This window comes from Mycteria americana, chromosome 12 (genome assembly GCF_035582795.1).
Source record: "Mycteria americana isolate JAX WOST 10 ecotype Jacksonville Zoo and Gardens chromosome 12, USCA_MyAme_1.0, whole genome shotgun sequence".
Lineage (NCBI taxonomy): Eukaryota > Metazoa > Chordata > Aves > Ciconiiformes > Ciconiidae > Mycteria > Mycteria americana.
This window is the reverse complement of record NC_134376.1, coordinates 3,594,799-3,610,450: the sequence shown is the minus strand read 5'-3', so window position 1 is coordinate 3,610,450 and position 15,652 is coordinate 3,594,799. Positions and strand designations below refer to the sequence as shown.

Here is a 15,652-nt window from a genome sequence, read left to right as displayed (position 1 = left end):
CCGGCTCCGCGGGCAGCCCGCGACACCCACCCATGGGATCCCACTCGTGTCCCCGGCGTGGCGGCGGGCGGAACTCGGAACGCGGGGCACGGGAGGCGGCCGGAGCGGCGCGGCGGGTGCACAGCGCCGCCCTCCCAGGGTCGGCCCGGACGCTTGAGGGGGACGGACGGACGGGCCGGCGGCGCTTCCGGCGTGCGGCGTGCGGGGCCTGGGGAGCGGGCCCGGCCGGCCCCGCCATGGGCATCCTGGAGAAGATCTCCGAGATCGAGAAGGAGATCGCCCGCACGCAGAAGAACAAAGGTGCGGGGCGGCAGGGGGTACGGGGGCGGCGGGGGAGCTGAGTTACCTGGGGATACCGGGCGAGGCAGAGCCCTTGGGGGGGGGGGTAGGGGGGAGGAGGGGACTGGGGGGGGCGGGAGGGGGTCCGGGGGAAGGGGTGACGGTCTGGGCCATGGGGGAGGCGGGATGTGGGGTGGTTTTGTGAAGCTGGGGTGGGGTGTGGGGGTGCAGGGGGCTGGATGGGGGTGGCTGAGGGGCTTGGGGTGTTGGGGGCTGGGGCGGGTTGGGGAGCGGGGGGAGCCCGGGGGCTGGGGGGGCTTGGAGGGGAGCTGCCCCTCCTGGCAGCCGCCCTCTTTCGCCGTTGTTGCCCTGGCCCCCGCGGGTGGGAAGCCTCGGGCCGCAGGCCTGGAGGAGGTGCGGTCCGGAGCCCTGGCAGCAGCCCGGCTGTCCTAGGAGCTGAGCCGAGGACCCCAAGTGCTGCTGGCACAGGGGGCCCGGGGCTCTCTGCTGTGGGGTCCCCGAGCTGGTGTCTAAATGCCTTAAGTTAAAGAGGGGACTGGGGAGCAGAGCTCCCCTCGGGTTCTGCCAGAGCGGGTGCCCAGCACCTCGCTGCTTCTGGAGACTTTAGACCGCGGTAAATAATGGAAAAGAGAAATAGTAAATCCCATAATCTCCTGGGTTTCTTGCCCTTCCCTGTTACAACGGGAGCTTCTACAGAAACAACTATCTTCTTTTTTTTTTTTTTTTTTTTTTTTCCCCTCTGTATTGGGTGTAAATTCAAGTGTTTTGCCAAGAATAAGTCAATAAAGTACTTCCACACACGTGAGCTTCAAGTTAAACGTGTCTTTAAAACTTGACAAGAGCAGGGGAAAAAAATCTTGCATTTTTGAGGTGCTGAATGTGACCGGGTGTAAGGAGGGGCCTTTGCCCAGGAGCGGCTGTTCCCCCTGTGATCTCTCCCTCCTTAACTGGCTCCCTTCACCCCTTCGTTCCTGCACCTGGTCTCCCTCTGGCTTGCTCCTTTTACTTGGGAATTTTTTGGCCGCTTATTTACCTTGAGTCTGACTTTCTGTGCAGGTTACTAGGTTTTCTCTCAATGCCCAGTATTTCAAAAGGTTACAGAACAGCTGGGGGGTAGCTTGCGTGTGTGGCGGGGCTTAAGACGTTGACCAAAATCCATAGTGTTTCTTTTTAGGAAGGTTCTTATTTCTAGAAGTGAATTACCAGCAACTTTCTGTCAGCTAGTTGTTGCGTTTGTGTTATTCCAGCCACTGAGTACCACCTTGGCCTGCTGAAGGCAAAGCTTGCAAAATACAGAGCTCAGTTGCTAGAACCCTCCAAATCCTCGGCCGCTAAAGGAGAAGGCTTCGATGTGATGAAATCTGGAGATGCCCGGGTGGCACTGATCGGTTTTCCTTCTGTGGGTAAGGTCAGTGAGCGTCTGTGTTAACCACGTGGCGTGTGTGTTTCCAGGTTTGTGGTTAGCAGTGGCCGTAAAGCAGATGTCCATCTTATCTCCTCTTTCACCTTCTTGCCATGACTTAACAGCAAATTATTATACGCTAAGAGCTGAAAATTAGAGCTAGGGGAAACACTCCTTCATCTTGTGTGCGGTGCCCTGTGGTAACAGCCTGAAACTTGGTCTTGCCCAGCTGCAGCGCTGCTGGGAAAATAGGTGAGAGGACAGGATTTACCTTCGTTCAGCGAAAGCCCTTGGCTGTCCCATCGCCGCTTCAGTCCCTGTACCTGGAACAGCCACAGCACGGCTTCTAAAAGCTGAGGAACACTTTGGTGTTGCTTGTTTTGCTGAATATTTACCGGCGCTTTCATTTGCGTATCTCTAGTGATGCCGATCTCTTGCATTTCAGTCCACGTTTTTGAGTTTAATGACCTCAACTGCCAGTGAAGCTGCGTCTTACGAGTTCACAACCCTGACGTGTATCCCAGGAGTCATAGAAGTAAGTGGGACTCTCTTCCCTCCAGCACAGTAGTGGTGGTAAGAAACCCAGACATGTAAATGCGTCTGTTTACACCAGTTGTACTTGTGCTGCCGCTAAGAAGCAATGATAGCCAAAGGTCTCTGCTAACTTCTGCTTTAAACTTTAGGAGGTCTTGAGTGCTTGCGGTATCAGGTCTTCTGCAACCTGCAGTGCTGATTTAGCGCTTCCCTAGGCTACATAACTCTTCAGGATTGACTGCCTGAGCGGAGTTTCATACGCTGCCGTTCGACTGACCAGAGCAATACGACAATTCTCAACTGAGGTTTTTTTATAACCGCTATTGGTGCCATTGACCAGATGGCTGGAAACCTTGACAGATTTGTTTTTAATGAAGCTTTAAAAGAGGCAATCTGTACTGTGATCAATTTGGAAAGAAAATGTAACCACTCCTGTCCTTGAGGAGTTTTATTAGTGGTGGCCTAAGCATCCATCAGTAAAGCAAATGATAAAGGGCATCAAACTGAAAAGTGTCCAAGAGTAATGAGAAAATTTGGGTCAGAATTGAAAGCGGAGTTGAATAGTGAAATTAAGCGTATTGGTGTTAAAACGAACACAAATACTGTAGCGCATCCAAACGCAGCCTTGAGCTGCAGTCAGTCGCTAAAGCCGTTTCTGAGGACTTCACTGCAACAATAGCTTGAAGGCTAATGCCCCTGCAGAATGGAAGTCTCCCGTTAGTTCCTGGTACTGTAAGACCTGCAACATCTGAATAGTTCTGATCCATCTCGGTAAGAGCAGGTGGCACTTGCTTGTTACAGTGCTTGTTAAACCAAGAAAGTAAGGTTGGTTTGTTGGGTTTTTGTTTTTAATTTCCATTTCACCAACTCGGGATAATGCTACTCTTGTTCTGTCCCGTTTTCCTGGTGCTTTGTCAAACTGCGATCATGTCATGCTTTAGGAGGTCAGGACCTAACGTACCGCGGTGTGTGGTGTTGGACGCAGCTTCACAGGAAACACTCTGGAGGTTCCCTCAACAAAACAGCCATCAGCTTTGTGCAAAGCTGTCCTGCTCTGTCGGGTTCATTCACTTCCACTCTCTGCAGGCGTTGGACTCCAGCGCGTGCTTGGGGCTTTGGAGGCAGCTCGGGTGCCCTGCACAAGGCTTTAAACTTTCCGTCCTTCTGTTTCTTTTTCAGTACAAAGGAGCCAATATTCAGCTGCTGGATCTGCCTGGAATCATCGAAGGAGCAGCACAAGGTTGGCTGATCTCTGTGTTCATGTAAAGTAGGGATTTGCCCTCAGTACCATACCTGGGTGTCTCAGATGTTAGCAGGTTTCCTGGGCCAATAGTTCCCACATTGGCTTTCCAAATTTTAGAGTCCCTGATCTTATGTGAGGCACGATTCTTATCCCTGAGCCCACGTAAGGTTCTATATGTAGCAGAAAGATGCTTTTCTGGAGGTGGGAGCCAAAGCAAGCCAGTCACTTGTCACCTTCTTGCGTGAGTGTTATCTTGCTCATCTGTTTTCTGGTACAGAGGAAATCTAAAGAAAGATGCTAGAGAGGCGGAGGGGGAAATTACAGCTAAACAGTAACCTCTTTTGACTAATTTCCTGGGCTCCTGCCAGTCCTCCCATGACTCCTGATTCCGGGAAGAGGTGTTGGCTTTGTCCCTCTGCTTCGTCATTGTCCTGATTGGCAGGTCATGTCAGAAGATGCCTTAGGAAACTTTGGAAAATCTCCTAATGATCTCTTCTTGAAGGAGCACAGCCTGGTTAATAAGGTCTCTCTTCTTTTTGACCAGAAAGTATACGTAACCCCTCTGCACAGAGGCCCTAGGCCCACATCACTGTTCTGGGTAAGCTGTCTCTGCTACCTGGAGCTGCTACCATTGTACGTGTCTGGGGATGTCTGTCCTGCCGGCAGAGATGTCATTTCCGCCCGTGCAGCCGTACTCTGATAGCTTCACACACACTGGTTCATGTAGCCTGTGGTGGAGGAGCAGCAGCAAAGAGTATTTGTTAGGCCTTGTGCTGGACATGAGACGGTATGGATGGACCAGATACGCTCGCTCAGGGCCCCCCCAGCAGCTGACTACAGCCAGTGCAGCACTGCAGGGTCTTTTTTCTTGCTTCCAAGCAGCTGTGCAGGGCAGGAGTCCCCGTCTGTCGCAGAACTTGTAGCTGATTTCTCTCGCTGATGTGTGGCCGTCTCCTCTCTTCTCAGGGAAGGGCAGAGGTCGGCAGGTGATAGCTGTGGCCAGGACAGCAGACGTCGTCATTATGATGCTGGATGCCACGAAGGGTGAAGTCCAGAGGTGAGCGTGTGCTTCTGGGCACGTGGAGCTGTGGGGTGGTGGGCCAGGTTCAGGGGTTCCCACGTGCCCAGAAAACTTGCCAGCTCCCTGAAGCGTTGTGTCCCAGGCATGTTGGGGAACCAGTACTTAAGCTATTAGGTATGCAATGGAGGTTGTACTCCATTAGAAGTGTGCTAGCTAACTGGCTTGGGCTTCTCAGCTGAAGGATCGTTCCCATAGAATGGCTGTTCAGAGACAGGGCTGTCAACCTAGATTTCCACCACAGACTCTGTCCTGCATTAGCTGTGGTTTTTAGGGTGTAGTGAAAGTTTATGGCAAGGCTGTATCAATATGATAGCCAAAAACGAAAGGTATGGTGTCACCTGGCTGCGCCCAGTCTCACAGGTACTAATGTGCAGTGTCCCTGCAGGGCCTTGCTGGAGAAAGAACTGGAATCTGTAGGAATCCGGCTGAACAAAAGCAAACCAAATATCTACTTCAAGGTGAGGTTTCCTGGGCTGCTGCAAGCCCAGCTTGCGTCTGGCTGCCTACTCAAAGCCAAGGTCACTGTGTGCTGCCCCTTGTCTTGGACAGACTGAAGGGGGGGGGGGGGGGGTGGATTTTGCAGACTGTTCTTAAGTTGCTTCATTGCCTCCCTGCAGCCGAAGAAGGGTGGAGGTATCTCCTTCAACTCAACTGTCACGTTGACTCAGTGCTCCGAGAAGTTGGTGCAGCTCATCCTCCATGAATATAGTATCCTTTCCTAAAACGGGAGACCCTTAAGCCATCAGCAGCTCACGAGTCAAGTGGTACCTGCTGCGGCACAACCTTGCTGTGTCTTTGGTGCTTGCTGGGTTGACAATAGGCTTTCACAAGCAAGCTGAACCCGTTGGCTCACAGTGGTGTGTAGACGTGTTGGGATTTGGGCCTTGACAATGTTCACCTCAGAAATCTTCAATGCTGAGGTCCTCTTCCGAGAGGATTGTTCCCCTGATGAGTTCATTGACGTGATTGTAGGCAACAGGGTCTACATGCCGTGCCTCTACGTGAGTATCTCGGAAACAGCGTGCCTTCTGCCGCACCGAGCGTCTCCATTCTTTGCTGAAGGAAACACCGGATCTTCCTGGTTCCTAAAGCAGTAATGATTTGGGGTTTAAGAGGTGGAAAGCACAGCTCAACAGGGAGCTTTTTATAACTTTACGTGTGCGGCTGTGCTCTGTGTGTGTTCCCTGTGCCCTCTTGTGGCTGGCTGCCGTGGAGCAGCACGAGCTGCGTGTCCTGGTGTCATGGGGTTTGCTCCCGCGGTGCGGAGCCTTTGGGTCCTGTGCTGCCAGCTCTGCGCTTGAGTTTTCACTACTGGTCCCTTGTGCCAGAGGTCACTCAGTGGCTCTGTTTGATAGCGACTGGATCTATAGTGAAATCCAAGATACTGGAGAACGTGTTGCAAGTCAACCCAAAGGGAGAACTTTAAAAGGCCCAAGCTCACATTTAGGCTTCTGAATTTTGAGAGTTTATTGTACTAAGAGCCTTGGCCTGCCTGCTGGCTGACAGGATCTGTGTTTCTGTTTCAGAGGCTCGAACTATCCTGTTATACCTACGTGGACACGTCTTACTTCCTTGCAGTGTTAACTGAATTGACTTCCTAAAGGGTGTGTTGTTTTTCCTTTGACTTAGGTTTATAACAAGATTGACCAGATATCTATGGAGGAGGTGGATCGTCTTGCTCGGAGACCCCACAGTGTTGTAATCAGGTAGGAGCTTGTCACGCTGCCTGATGCGCTGGCCCGAATGGTGTGCTGGTTCGTTTTATACGTCTTTCTTCAGCTTCTCCCAAGAAGGGGCTTCTCCCAGGACTGCCTGCAGCTGCTGGGGTGAGAAGCAGAGCTGCTGTGCAGCTTTTTCCAGGCTTGCTTCCCCTGGAGAGGCAGGCTGCTGGGCTTCTCCACGCTGTCTGCAGGCCAGAGTAAGCCAGTCTAGCTTGTTTCCTTGGGAGTGCTGATATATCTGACTGGGGCTTTGCTGCTTCAAAGCTGCTTGCCCTTCTGAAAGGCCTATTTATTTCACCTCGTGTTTTTCCTTTACTAGCCTCATTAAAGCCTTTTCCCCTTGTTCCTTAGCACTTTAATGAGGCCTTTCACCTTGTTCTTCTGGATCTCTAAATCACAACAGCAGTAAACACTGGTGTTTTGCAGCTGTGGCATGAAGCTGAACCTGGACTACTTGCTGGAGAAGCTCTGGGAATACCTGGCACTTACCTGCATCTACACCAAGAAACGAGGACGTAAGTGACCATTAGCCGAACAGAAGTTTTGAAAGGCACAAAGGGCTGCTGCTCATCAAAGGCAGACAGGCTGCCAGCGGGGCTTGGATGCCTGGCTGTCAGCGGTCTCTTGTGTCTTGGAAATGCTGCAATTATGCTTTCCCTAACCAGCTTTCAGCTCTTGGGAGATGCGTTCTGTTTCATCTGATCCAGCCATGTGTGTATCCCACCACAGCCCTCCTATTCTCTCTGTACTAGAAGAGCTGAATTTTCATAAGACTTTGCGTGATGATATAAGGAAATAAGGTTATGATATAAGGAAAGTTTGCAAGTTTGCAGCTTTCTTCCTTATTATGCATACTCTGTGATGCGCTGTTCAGCCCATCACTACCCAGAAGAGGTCTCTTGTTCCTGCTGTGAGAGGTTTGGTTTGATGCCAGGCTCCTGAGGCTCAGGTGTGCCTTTGATCCTCCTTTTGCTGTACAATTCACTTGCAGCTTCTCCCAGTGGTGAAGGCACGTCTGTAACGTGTTCCTGTTTGGTTGTGAACAGCTGTGACTCTGAACTTGGGTGGATGTGAGCAGATTAAGGAACTTTCTATAAGCTTGTTAAGCTATGAAATCTTGGGGATTTTACGGAGTGGTTTGGTTTTACTTCAGCGGGTGTATTTTGACTTGGGTGGTTTTGTTTGTCCTAAGTCAAGTATTTGGAATGGAGCTGGAGCAGATGAATTGTGAGGAAGCTGTTGACTGTGTGACGTGGGTAACCGTACTTGTGGGTACTGGAGTGTTTACAGAACTGATTTGATGCTTTCACGTACCCGGATACCTGTTCTGTCTGGGAGCTGGCAAGTGTAACGGGAGGAGGAATTTGGGAGTAGTAAGCACAAGGCAATGTGAGATGGTGTCAGCGTGTTAGAACACACTTGATGGAAATCCAATGCTTTTTTTCCCCCCCCTCTCCTGCTTCTCCACAGAGAGACCAGACTTTACAGATGCCATTATTCTACGGAAAGGGGCCTCTGTGGAGCATGTGGTAATTTCTCTGCATCTTTTACATTTCCTTGTCTGTAGAAGGCAGGTTCCTCTTGGAGCCTGCTATGATTTGTGCTTCATAAAGCTTGGGATATGTCAGTGTTTAGTTGGGCTTCTCCTTTTGTTACCTTTACTGATTCCATCTGCCTTGGGTTTCTTTCCTAGCTTCTATGAAAGGTTAAAAGAAATTACTTAATGCAGTCCAGTCAAAAAGCACATGGAAGCAGAGGAATGGGGCTTTATGCGGACTGGTGATTCCTGTGTGTCTGTTCTGTATTCTTTCAAGTGTTGTTAACTGGCTCCTAAAGTCACCATTGTAATTTCTGACATAGACCTGAGTTGCTTCTAGTTCCTGGATATTGAGCAAGTTGTTTGCCAAGTAGTGTCGTTGAGCTGCCTCACATGCTGTCTGTCTGTCTGTCTTGCAGTGCCATCGAATTCACAGATCATTAGCCAGCCAGTTCAAATATGCCTTGGTGTGGGTAAGTGTTTAACAGCAAATGAAATCCCTGTCCTCAGGTGTCTCTGACTGGTCTTCTCCTAACCCTTCTCCCCCTTCTGCTTTAAAGGGGACAAGCACAAAATACAGCCCTCAAAGAGTGGGCTTAACTCATATGATGGAGCATGAAGATGTCATTCAGATCGTAAAGAAGTAACGCTCTTTGCTGGTGCCTGGCCTTGTCCTTAATTACGAGAATTGGAACTGACCACATAAAAGCAAAACAAAACAAAAAAAAAAGAAGGAAAAAAAAAAAAAAGGAAAAAGGGAGACGTGTTCTACAGCCAAGAAAGCTTCCGTGAAGCTCCTTCTCTTGGAGAAAGGCAGAAAATGAGGCTACTGTACTTGCAGGTGGGGATGGGGAAGATGGGTTTCCATCTTGCAGCATTTCAGGCGAAGTAATGTTTCTTAAAAATAAAAAAGGAGCCAGTTCTTCGAGGACACAGTTCCCACAGCCAGCAATGTCCTGCCCCTAGTAGGGTTTGCACATGGATCCATGTGTTAACCTACCAGTGGCTTGCTTAACCAGTGGGAAGTTTATGGGTTTGTGTGAACAAATCTGGCCCTCTGCTTTGGGACAGGGAAGCCAGGGCTGAGAGAACATTGCTGATGCTTTGCTGCTTATCCATTCACTTAAATTAAGCATTGGTCTGAAACGGAAACAAAGCTTTCCCTCCCCTGCTCATTGGACACGTTGTCTCTGCAGCTTTCACCGTTGGAGACTTCAGTCTCTGCATCTGAGACAACCCCCGGTGAATTTATAATGGTCCCACCTCAATTAACATTAAAACATTGCACTCTTGTGCCTCTCCTTAGCTCTGCAGCAGGGTTTGTAGGACATCCTGGTCCAACTGGTACTGAGAGAGACGAGAAATGAAATGAATGACTAACCTGGCCAAACTGCAGCAGGGTACGATCAAAGAGCCATAGACTGCAGTGAGGATTCACTTCTGGCATATCACTCGTCGAGGAGCTATCTCGGGAGTTTCCTCCTTTCCTCTTGTCCTGCCCGTCAGTCCCCAAGAGTATTGCTGGGGATCTCCTTCTTTCTCAGTCATGCCCCTAAATTCCAGTAACAGCTCTTTGAGCTCAAAGTACCATCCCATGCCATGGGTTTTACCCCCGCCCTGTTAAACGTTGTTGCTTGTCTGGATTTTTCATCAGAAATCTGGGATTTTTCTAATCATGCTTTTTCATTGAATACTGATGCTAAACAATTCAGAGTGCCTGATAGAGAACAGCTCTTTCCTTCTGGGATCAAGAGTTGCCAATAGCTTTTATTTTCTTTCATTGAAAAAGGGTTCGGTCTGATGTGGATTCTTAACTGTGAGGACAGGTCTGATCGCAAACTTGTCTGAGCAGGGCTCCTTCCCTCTCCTTTGTGCTCCTCCCCACCCCTCACAAACCGATCGAGCAGAAATGGAAGGATTATTTTATTTGAGAAAATAAAAGTTGCTATTTCATGTGAACTGTAGGTGTCTGCCTGCAGCGGGTAGACGGTTTGGTGTGTTTTCTAACTCTCTTTTTTACCTTCGGCCACCTGAGGAATCCTGAATGCTGTTGCAGGAGGTTGTAGGGGGGAATAGATTGTGAAGCGGCTGCAAGAGGGCTCTGAGGCTGGAGGGGACTTGATGAGGTGTGATGGGAGATAAATAGATATTATACACAATACCCAAGCTAAGAAGGTGACTTTGAACTCTGTAAGTTCCCTTCCCTGTTCCTGGCTTTGTTCACAGCTGGAATGCAGAGTAAATCCCGACCGCGGTGGCAGCTAGCGGAGAATGAGCTCCAAATTAGCTGCATTATGCCTGAGCTGGCTGTAGAAAGCAGGCGCTTCTCTGTGTGAATCGGGTGGGATGCCGTTCCAGCACATTAACTTGCCCTTTAAATTTCCTGTGAAGGTTGCACAGGCAGAGCTGCCTGCACAAAGAGTCCTTTCGGTTTCATTTTGTCCCTGAGTTTCTGACTTTTCACTCCAAACCCAGGAGCCTGCCAAGCCCCGGCACGCGACTCGGCAGCCAGAACTGCTGACTGGGCTTCGCCCTTAGGCCGGGTAGCGTGTGGAGTTGGGGAAATGGTTGATGCTTGCGTGAGGCTGAAATGCACAGTATTACCTGCTAAAACATGTCCTTGGTTAGTTAGTGCCTACTTCTCGGTGTGTTCGGGGTTCAAATTGACTGGTCTAGCGTGCCATCGTTAAAAAACCCTCTGTCTAATTAGCCTTACTCCTCGTTTAGGAAATTGGGCATTTTATCCTGTTCAAAACGAACTGATATATGATTACATTTGGAATGGGGATGAAGTAAAAATAGTTAAGCCAGAAGCAGCTAACTTCTTTTTTTAGTGAGAATAGCTTTTTCGCAAGCAAGTTTATAGCTGTATTTGAGAAGGCATGCATTTAATTGCAGCGTTCATTCTTCCAGACGGCTTCCCTAATTGTTCTGCACTGACGTTAAAAGCTGCAAACATTGCAGTTCAGTGCAGGAGCAGGTTTGCCTGAAGATATCTCCGAATCCTGAGAAAGCGAGGTCCTAAGGGCAGGGCAGAAATCTACTGCAGCATTAGGATTGTACCGGAGCTTCCTGAGGTTTACGGAATCGGTCAGACCCCTCGTTAGCGCTGGGGGGGAGTTAGCGAAGGGAGATGTGCTCAGAGCTTCCTTGCTGAGTGTTTTTGGAGAAAGGCTTTCTTCTGTCCAGGAGGATGGGGGGGAGTTGCAGGCAGGAGCTGTGGGTTTGCCCCCCCAAAGAGCAGCGCGCTGCATTTTCTCCGCTGTACGAGCGAAGGCTTGGCTGGACATTGCTCAGAGAAAGCTGCCCTCGGCAGCCTGGCTGGCGATCTGCCCTTCTGCACCGCAGCCCCCTGCCATTCCTCTGCTCTTTCAGCCGGCTCCGGTTTCATTAGCACCGTACCCCGATCCCGGAGGGCTGCACTCATCCTGCCCTGTCCCCGCGCCCGCTTTGCTTGCGGTGTGTGGCCGTGCATCGCTGCCGAGCGGTGCTCCAGGTGTGAAGCGGGGTGGATCGGCTTCGATACAGTCCATCAGCCACCCTCCATCTAGTCCTGGAAACGGCGGCGGCCTGAGGCGTGCTCTGTTTAAAATGCCTGTTCCAGGCAATCAAGCAGGTTTGATTGGCTGAACACTCCTTTTATAATTTAATTTAGTCAGGAATCGTTTGCAAGGTAATAAAAAGAGACTCTGACTCCAAATACATTCATTTAATTCAATGAGAGACAGTTACTGCGGCGGGCTCGCCTCAGCCAGCTTCCCTCACCCCATCACGCTGACATCTTAAAGTGCTGCTCAGGGCTGTATATAAGAGTCACGATCCGCAGTGACAGCTTAATTGTTTCAAATGCTGACAAGGGTCACCCCAACCAGGCATCGCGCATTGTGCGGGGCTGGCTCGGGAGGCTGCGGAGAGGAGGATTTATGGCTGGCAAATAGTTTTGAATTCCTCTGGTTGCGCCTGCTAAATGATGAACCTGCCCCTTGAGGATTGGGGCTATTGATTGTAATTTGCAGTTAAGCCCTCGCTTTCTGAGGAATCAGCATAATAAATACCCACTGCATTACGGCAGGGACGTGTCTGCATGGAGGAGAAGGAAGCGGAGGTTTTTCCCGGCTCGGGCGGTGCAGCGCCTGCAGCAGGATGCTCTCGTTGCCGTTGGGTTTGGGAGAGCCGCGGGCTCCATCGCTGCAGGAAAACGGTCCCCGGTTTGGTGTGATGCAGGAACCCCGTGCTGGAGGGGGAAGGATGAAGCTTTTCTGAGGCTCTTTGGGCTGCTGAGCTCGGATGCTTTGTGAAGGCGGGTGGAAATGCCCTGCTCAGCCGGAGGAGGAGAGGGCGGTCCGGTATTTTTTGGGGTGTTGGGTGTCTAGGTCCCTTCTCTGTGCCCTGCCTCGGGAGCCGGTTGGTCCCAGCCCTGCTTTGGAGAGGGGTGTGAGGGGGGGGGGCGTGTACTACCCCCACATGCCTGTGATTTTCCTTTTAAACTTGCTTTGGTTTGGGGGCAGGAATGGCTCAGGGCCATTCACCAGCTGGTTCACATCTGGGGCTCGTGACACTGAGGTGGCACAGGGCTGCATCCCGGGAGGGAAGGGGCTGTGGGACCGTCCAGCTGTGTCACCAGGGGAGGAAGGGACGGGGACCAGAGCTGGCTGCCCCTCGCCCCTCCAGCCGCTCCCTCCCTGACGTTCCCCAGCTCTGCAGAGGGAAGATTAGCTCCTGTCCTTCTGCTCATGAGTGGAGATGAGAATAATAGCAGTCATCAAATATGCATTGGATAGCAGCAGCCTGCAGCTGCCGTGCAGCAAATATGGTCCTGTGGCTGCCGGGGGAGTGACGCTCCCCGGCGGAGAGCGAGGCCAAGAGCACAACGCCGGCAGAGCCGGGGGCTTCGGGCAGCACCGAGCCGGCCCGGTGCCATGTGGGCGAGCTAGGCTACCCAGGTGAGTGGCTGTGAGTCCCCCAGCCGGGTGGCATGTCCCTTGGGCTCGTGGAGGCCACCATGGGAAGGGCCAGGGAGGGACCTTTGTGTGCGACGTCGGTCCTTGTGCAAACGCTGCGGCCTGGGGCTCGGCTCCTCCGGGTCGGGGCGTACGGTGTCCTCTAGTCTCTGGTTGTCCCTGCCTGTTTGCTTGCTGCCTTTAGACCCCTTATCTCACCTTCCGACTCGCACCTTCCCTACTGTCCCAGCGTTCCTGCTGCCCTCCAGAGCAGAGCTTCCTCCCCTAAACACCCCCTCCTTCCCCAGGAGCCTCTGCCCCATGTCTCCTACCACCCCTTCCCCAAATTCCTTTTACCTTGGGGCTGTTTGACCCTGGGAAAGCTGCCTGGCCCCACAGCCGGGCTCTGTGGGACCCCTGGACTCGGCTCTGGGGCCGAGGTGATGGCACGGGGCTGTGACCTGGCTCCGAGGCCACCAGCCAGCGTTCCTGGGTGCACCCCGGCGCTAAGCCCGGGACACCTTGCACCCAGCTGGTCTCTGCTTCCAGCATCTGCTCTCTCCTCCCGATAACGCCTCCCCCAGCTCTCCGTGTCGGGCAGCAGCCGGCAGGCAGGGACGCGGTGTGCATCCCCCAGGAGATGCTGGGTCCCCGGCCTCAGGTTGGAGGGGGGGAATTGGAGCGGGTGGAAAGCAGCAGCCGGTTCAGGGGTGTGATGGGTGCTTGGGAGGGCAAGGAGAGACCCCCCCCCGGTGCCTCGGGGGGCATGGAGGGCCGTGCTGCTGTCACGTTGCCCATTGCTGGAAGGGTCCAGCCTCTCCCGGTGCTCCCGGCATCGCTGGGGCTCGTGGCTGGAGCAGCGAGAGCCGTGGCAGGGCTGCCCCGCATGCCCGTGGGTGTCTAAAAGGGGATGCGCAACAACACAGAGCTGATGGTGGGGAAGGGGATGCGATGAGAGATGCCGCAGCCGGGAGGTGCCTGGCCAGCTGGGCTGGCTCCGTGGGGCTGGGGTGCAGAGCTCCGGTGAGGTACGGCAGCGGTGGGGCCGGCATGGTGCGGTGGCACGGGGCCCCGCTCCGGCTGTAACTGGAAACAGGCTGTAAGTGGACCTGGGGCCGGCTGGTGACCGCAGACCTGCCTGGAGACGGCGAAGCTGCCGCCGCCGGAGCTCTGCCCTGCTGATGCCGGTGCTCCAAAGGTCCAGTCCCGGGCAGCAGGGCGTTGTGCCGGGGGGCTGGGCGGGTGAAGCAGAACCCCGGTGGCCAAAGCCTCCCTCCCGGGCTGCGGTGGTGGGACAGGGGCTGCCCTGGGCCGTGTCCCTGGGGCGAGGTGGCTTTCCCTGGCTCGGCCACGTGGCTGGAGCCGTTCAGGGGTGACAGGGTCAGAGGATGCTCTGGGCGTCTTCTCCCAGAACCCCGGTCCCCATCGCCACCCCAGGGAACTCCTCACGGCTGGGTTTTGCGCCCAGAGTCCCTCCCCTGTCCTGCTGCTGGATGCGGCCGTGCCCAGACACCCTGGAAACAGCTGCCAAGTGTGGGTGCCCCACGGTTTGGGGTTCGTGGCCATGGGTTCCCCTTCCCCACCCCAGCGTCTGCCACCATCCCGCTGTGCCTGGGCACGAGTGCCCCTTCCCCAGCTCTGCCGTGCCAAAGGCAGGTGAACACTGTGCCCGTGGATGAAGAACCCGGGGAGGTGTGGGGGGGGTCCAGTATGGGGGCTGGGATGGTGGAAGGCAGCCCCCGCGTGGGACGAAGCCCGCTGGGCTGAGGGCAGGCTGTCCGCTCTCTCTTGCTCTCCCTTGCTCCGTGTCTCCTTTCGGAGAGTCCTCACGATGGTCGGGCGCTGCGGCACAGCCGTGGCGATGCACGGGGAGCCGTACCAGCGCCACGGGGCATGGAGAGCACCGCCGGCCCCTCCTCTGCCCTGCCCGGCTCGGCCGAGGGTGGTGGGGACAGAGGTAGGGACGTCGAGGGCAGTGGGACGGAGGTGGGGATTGCACGGGTGGTGGGACGGAGGTGGGGACCTGCAGCAGCTTCTCACCAGCTCGGCACCCCCTTGCTCGCTGCCGAGGAGGGGCCGTGTCCGTGGTGGTTCCCGGCCACATCGTGGTGCCCAGGCGTCGCGCCGCGCACCCGTGCCAGGAGGAGGGACGGCGCGGTGGTGTGGGCCAGGCGCCTGTGACGCGGGCAGGGCAGGGCAGGCTGCGTCGGCCCCACACGGCACGGTGGTGACGGCAGACCCGTGCGGAGACCGCGCCAGTGCCGTGGGGGTCTCCTGCAAGGCGATGCCTCCCCACGTGGCTCGGGCTCCGCTGATGCTCTTTCCTGCTGATCCCACGCTTGCGTCACCCCACGGACCCTCTCCTGGTACCTGCCGGGGGCCTCCCCTCCTGCTCCAGCCCTCTGCTCTCCCTGCAGCTCCGGGAGCTCCCTGTGCAGACCCCACTGGGGCGTCTCTGGCCCAGAAATTAATGCAGGGAGGAGGCCAAAGCCATCAGATCACGGCTGATACCTCCTCCGCTGCAAACACGAGAAGACGGTGCCGTGAGATGCCAGCCACGGGGCTCTCCCGGTCCCGGAGGAGGCCAATGGGTTAGGTCCAGCAACTGCTGCTGGTTCTTGGGTTCCTCCAGCTGCTGCACAGCTGGATGCTGCTGCTGCTCCTTCCCTGGGTCTCCCCAAATACCCCCTGCGAGGGGGTGGAGCGGCTGCTGCCACTGCCCGCAGGTGATCCGCGCGGGGCAGCGAGTTCCCGCCGCCGCTGCTTAAACTTTCATGAACCTGCAGCCACAGGAATCCAGCCCTGGCATTAACATTTGATGCGGTCACCCTGCGCCCGGGCACGTGTGCGTGCAAACGCTCTGCCGGCACCGCCACGGGGCACGCGTGGCACAC

General features: G+C 54.3%; 1 protein-coding gene across 2 annotated transcripts; it reads left to right on the top strand.

Annotated features, from left to right (window-relative positions):
* Positions 1–144: 144 nt before the first annotated feature.
* Positions 145–9,805, top strand: DRG2 (developmentally regulated GTP binding protein 2). Of its 2 annotated transcripts, XM_075514976.1 has the most exons (13): positions 145–300; positions 1,548–1,708; positions 2,148–2,237; positions 3,416–3,476; positions 4,446–4,536; positions 4,946–5,018; positions 5,178–5,268; positions 5,464–5,561; positions 6,190–6,266; positions 6,708–6,796; positions 7,752–7,810; positions 8,238–8,291; positions 8,379–9,805. In XM_075514976.1, the coding sequence occupies exons 1-13, from the start codon at positions 237–239 to the stop codon at positions 8,463–8,465; spliced, it is 1,095 nt and encodes a 364-aa protein (XP_075371091.1). In that variant the 5' UTR covers positions 145–236; the 3' UTR covers positions 8,466–9,805. The 2 variants fall into 2 exon arrangements, with proteins under 2 accessions (XP_075371091.1, XP_075371092.1); XM_075514977.1 differs by lacking the exon at positions 7,752–7,810.
* Positions 9,806–15,652: the final 5,847 nt, after the last annotated feature.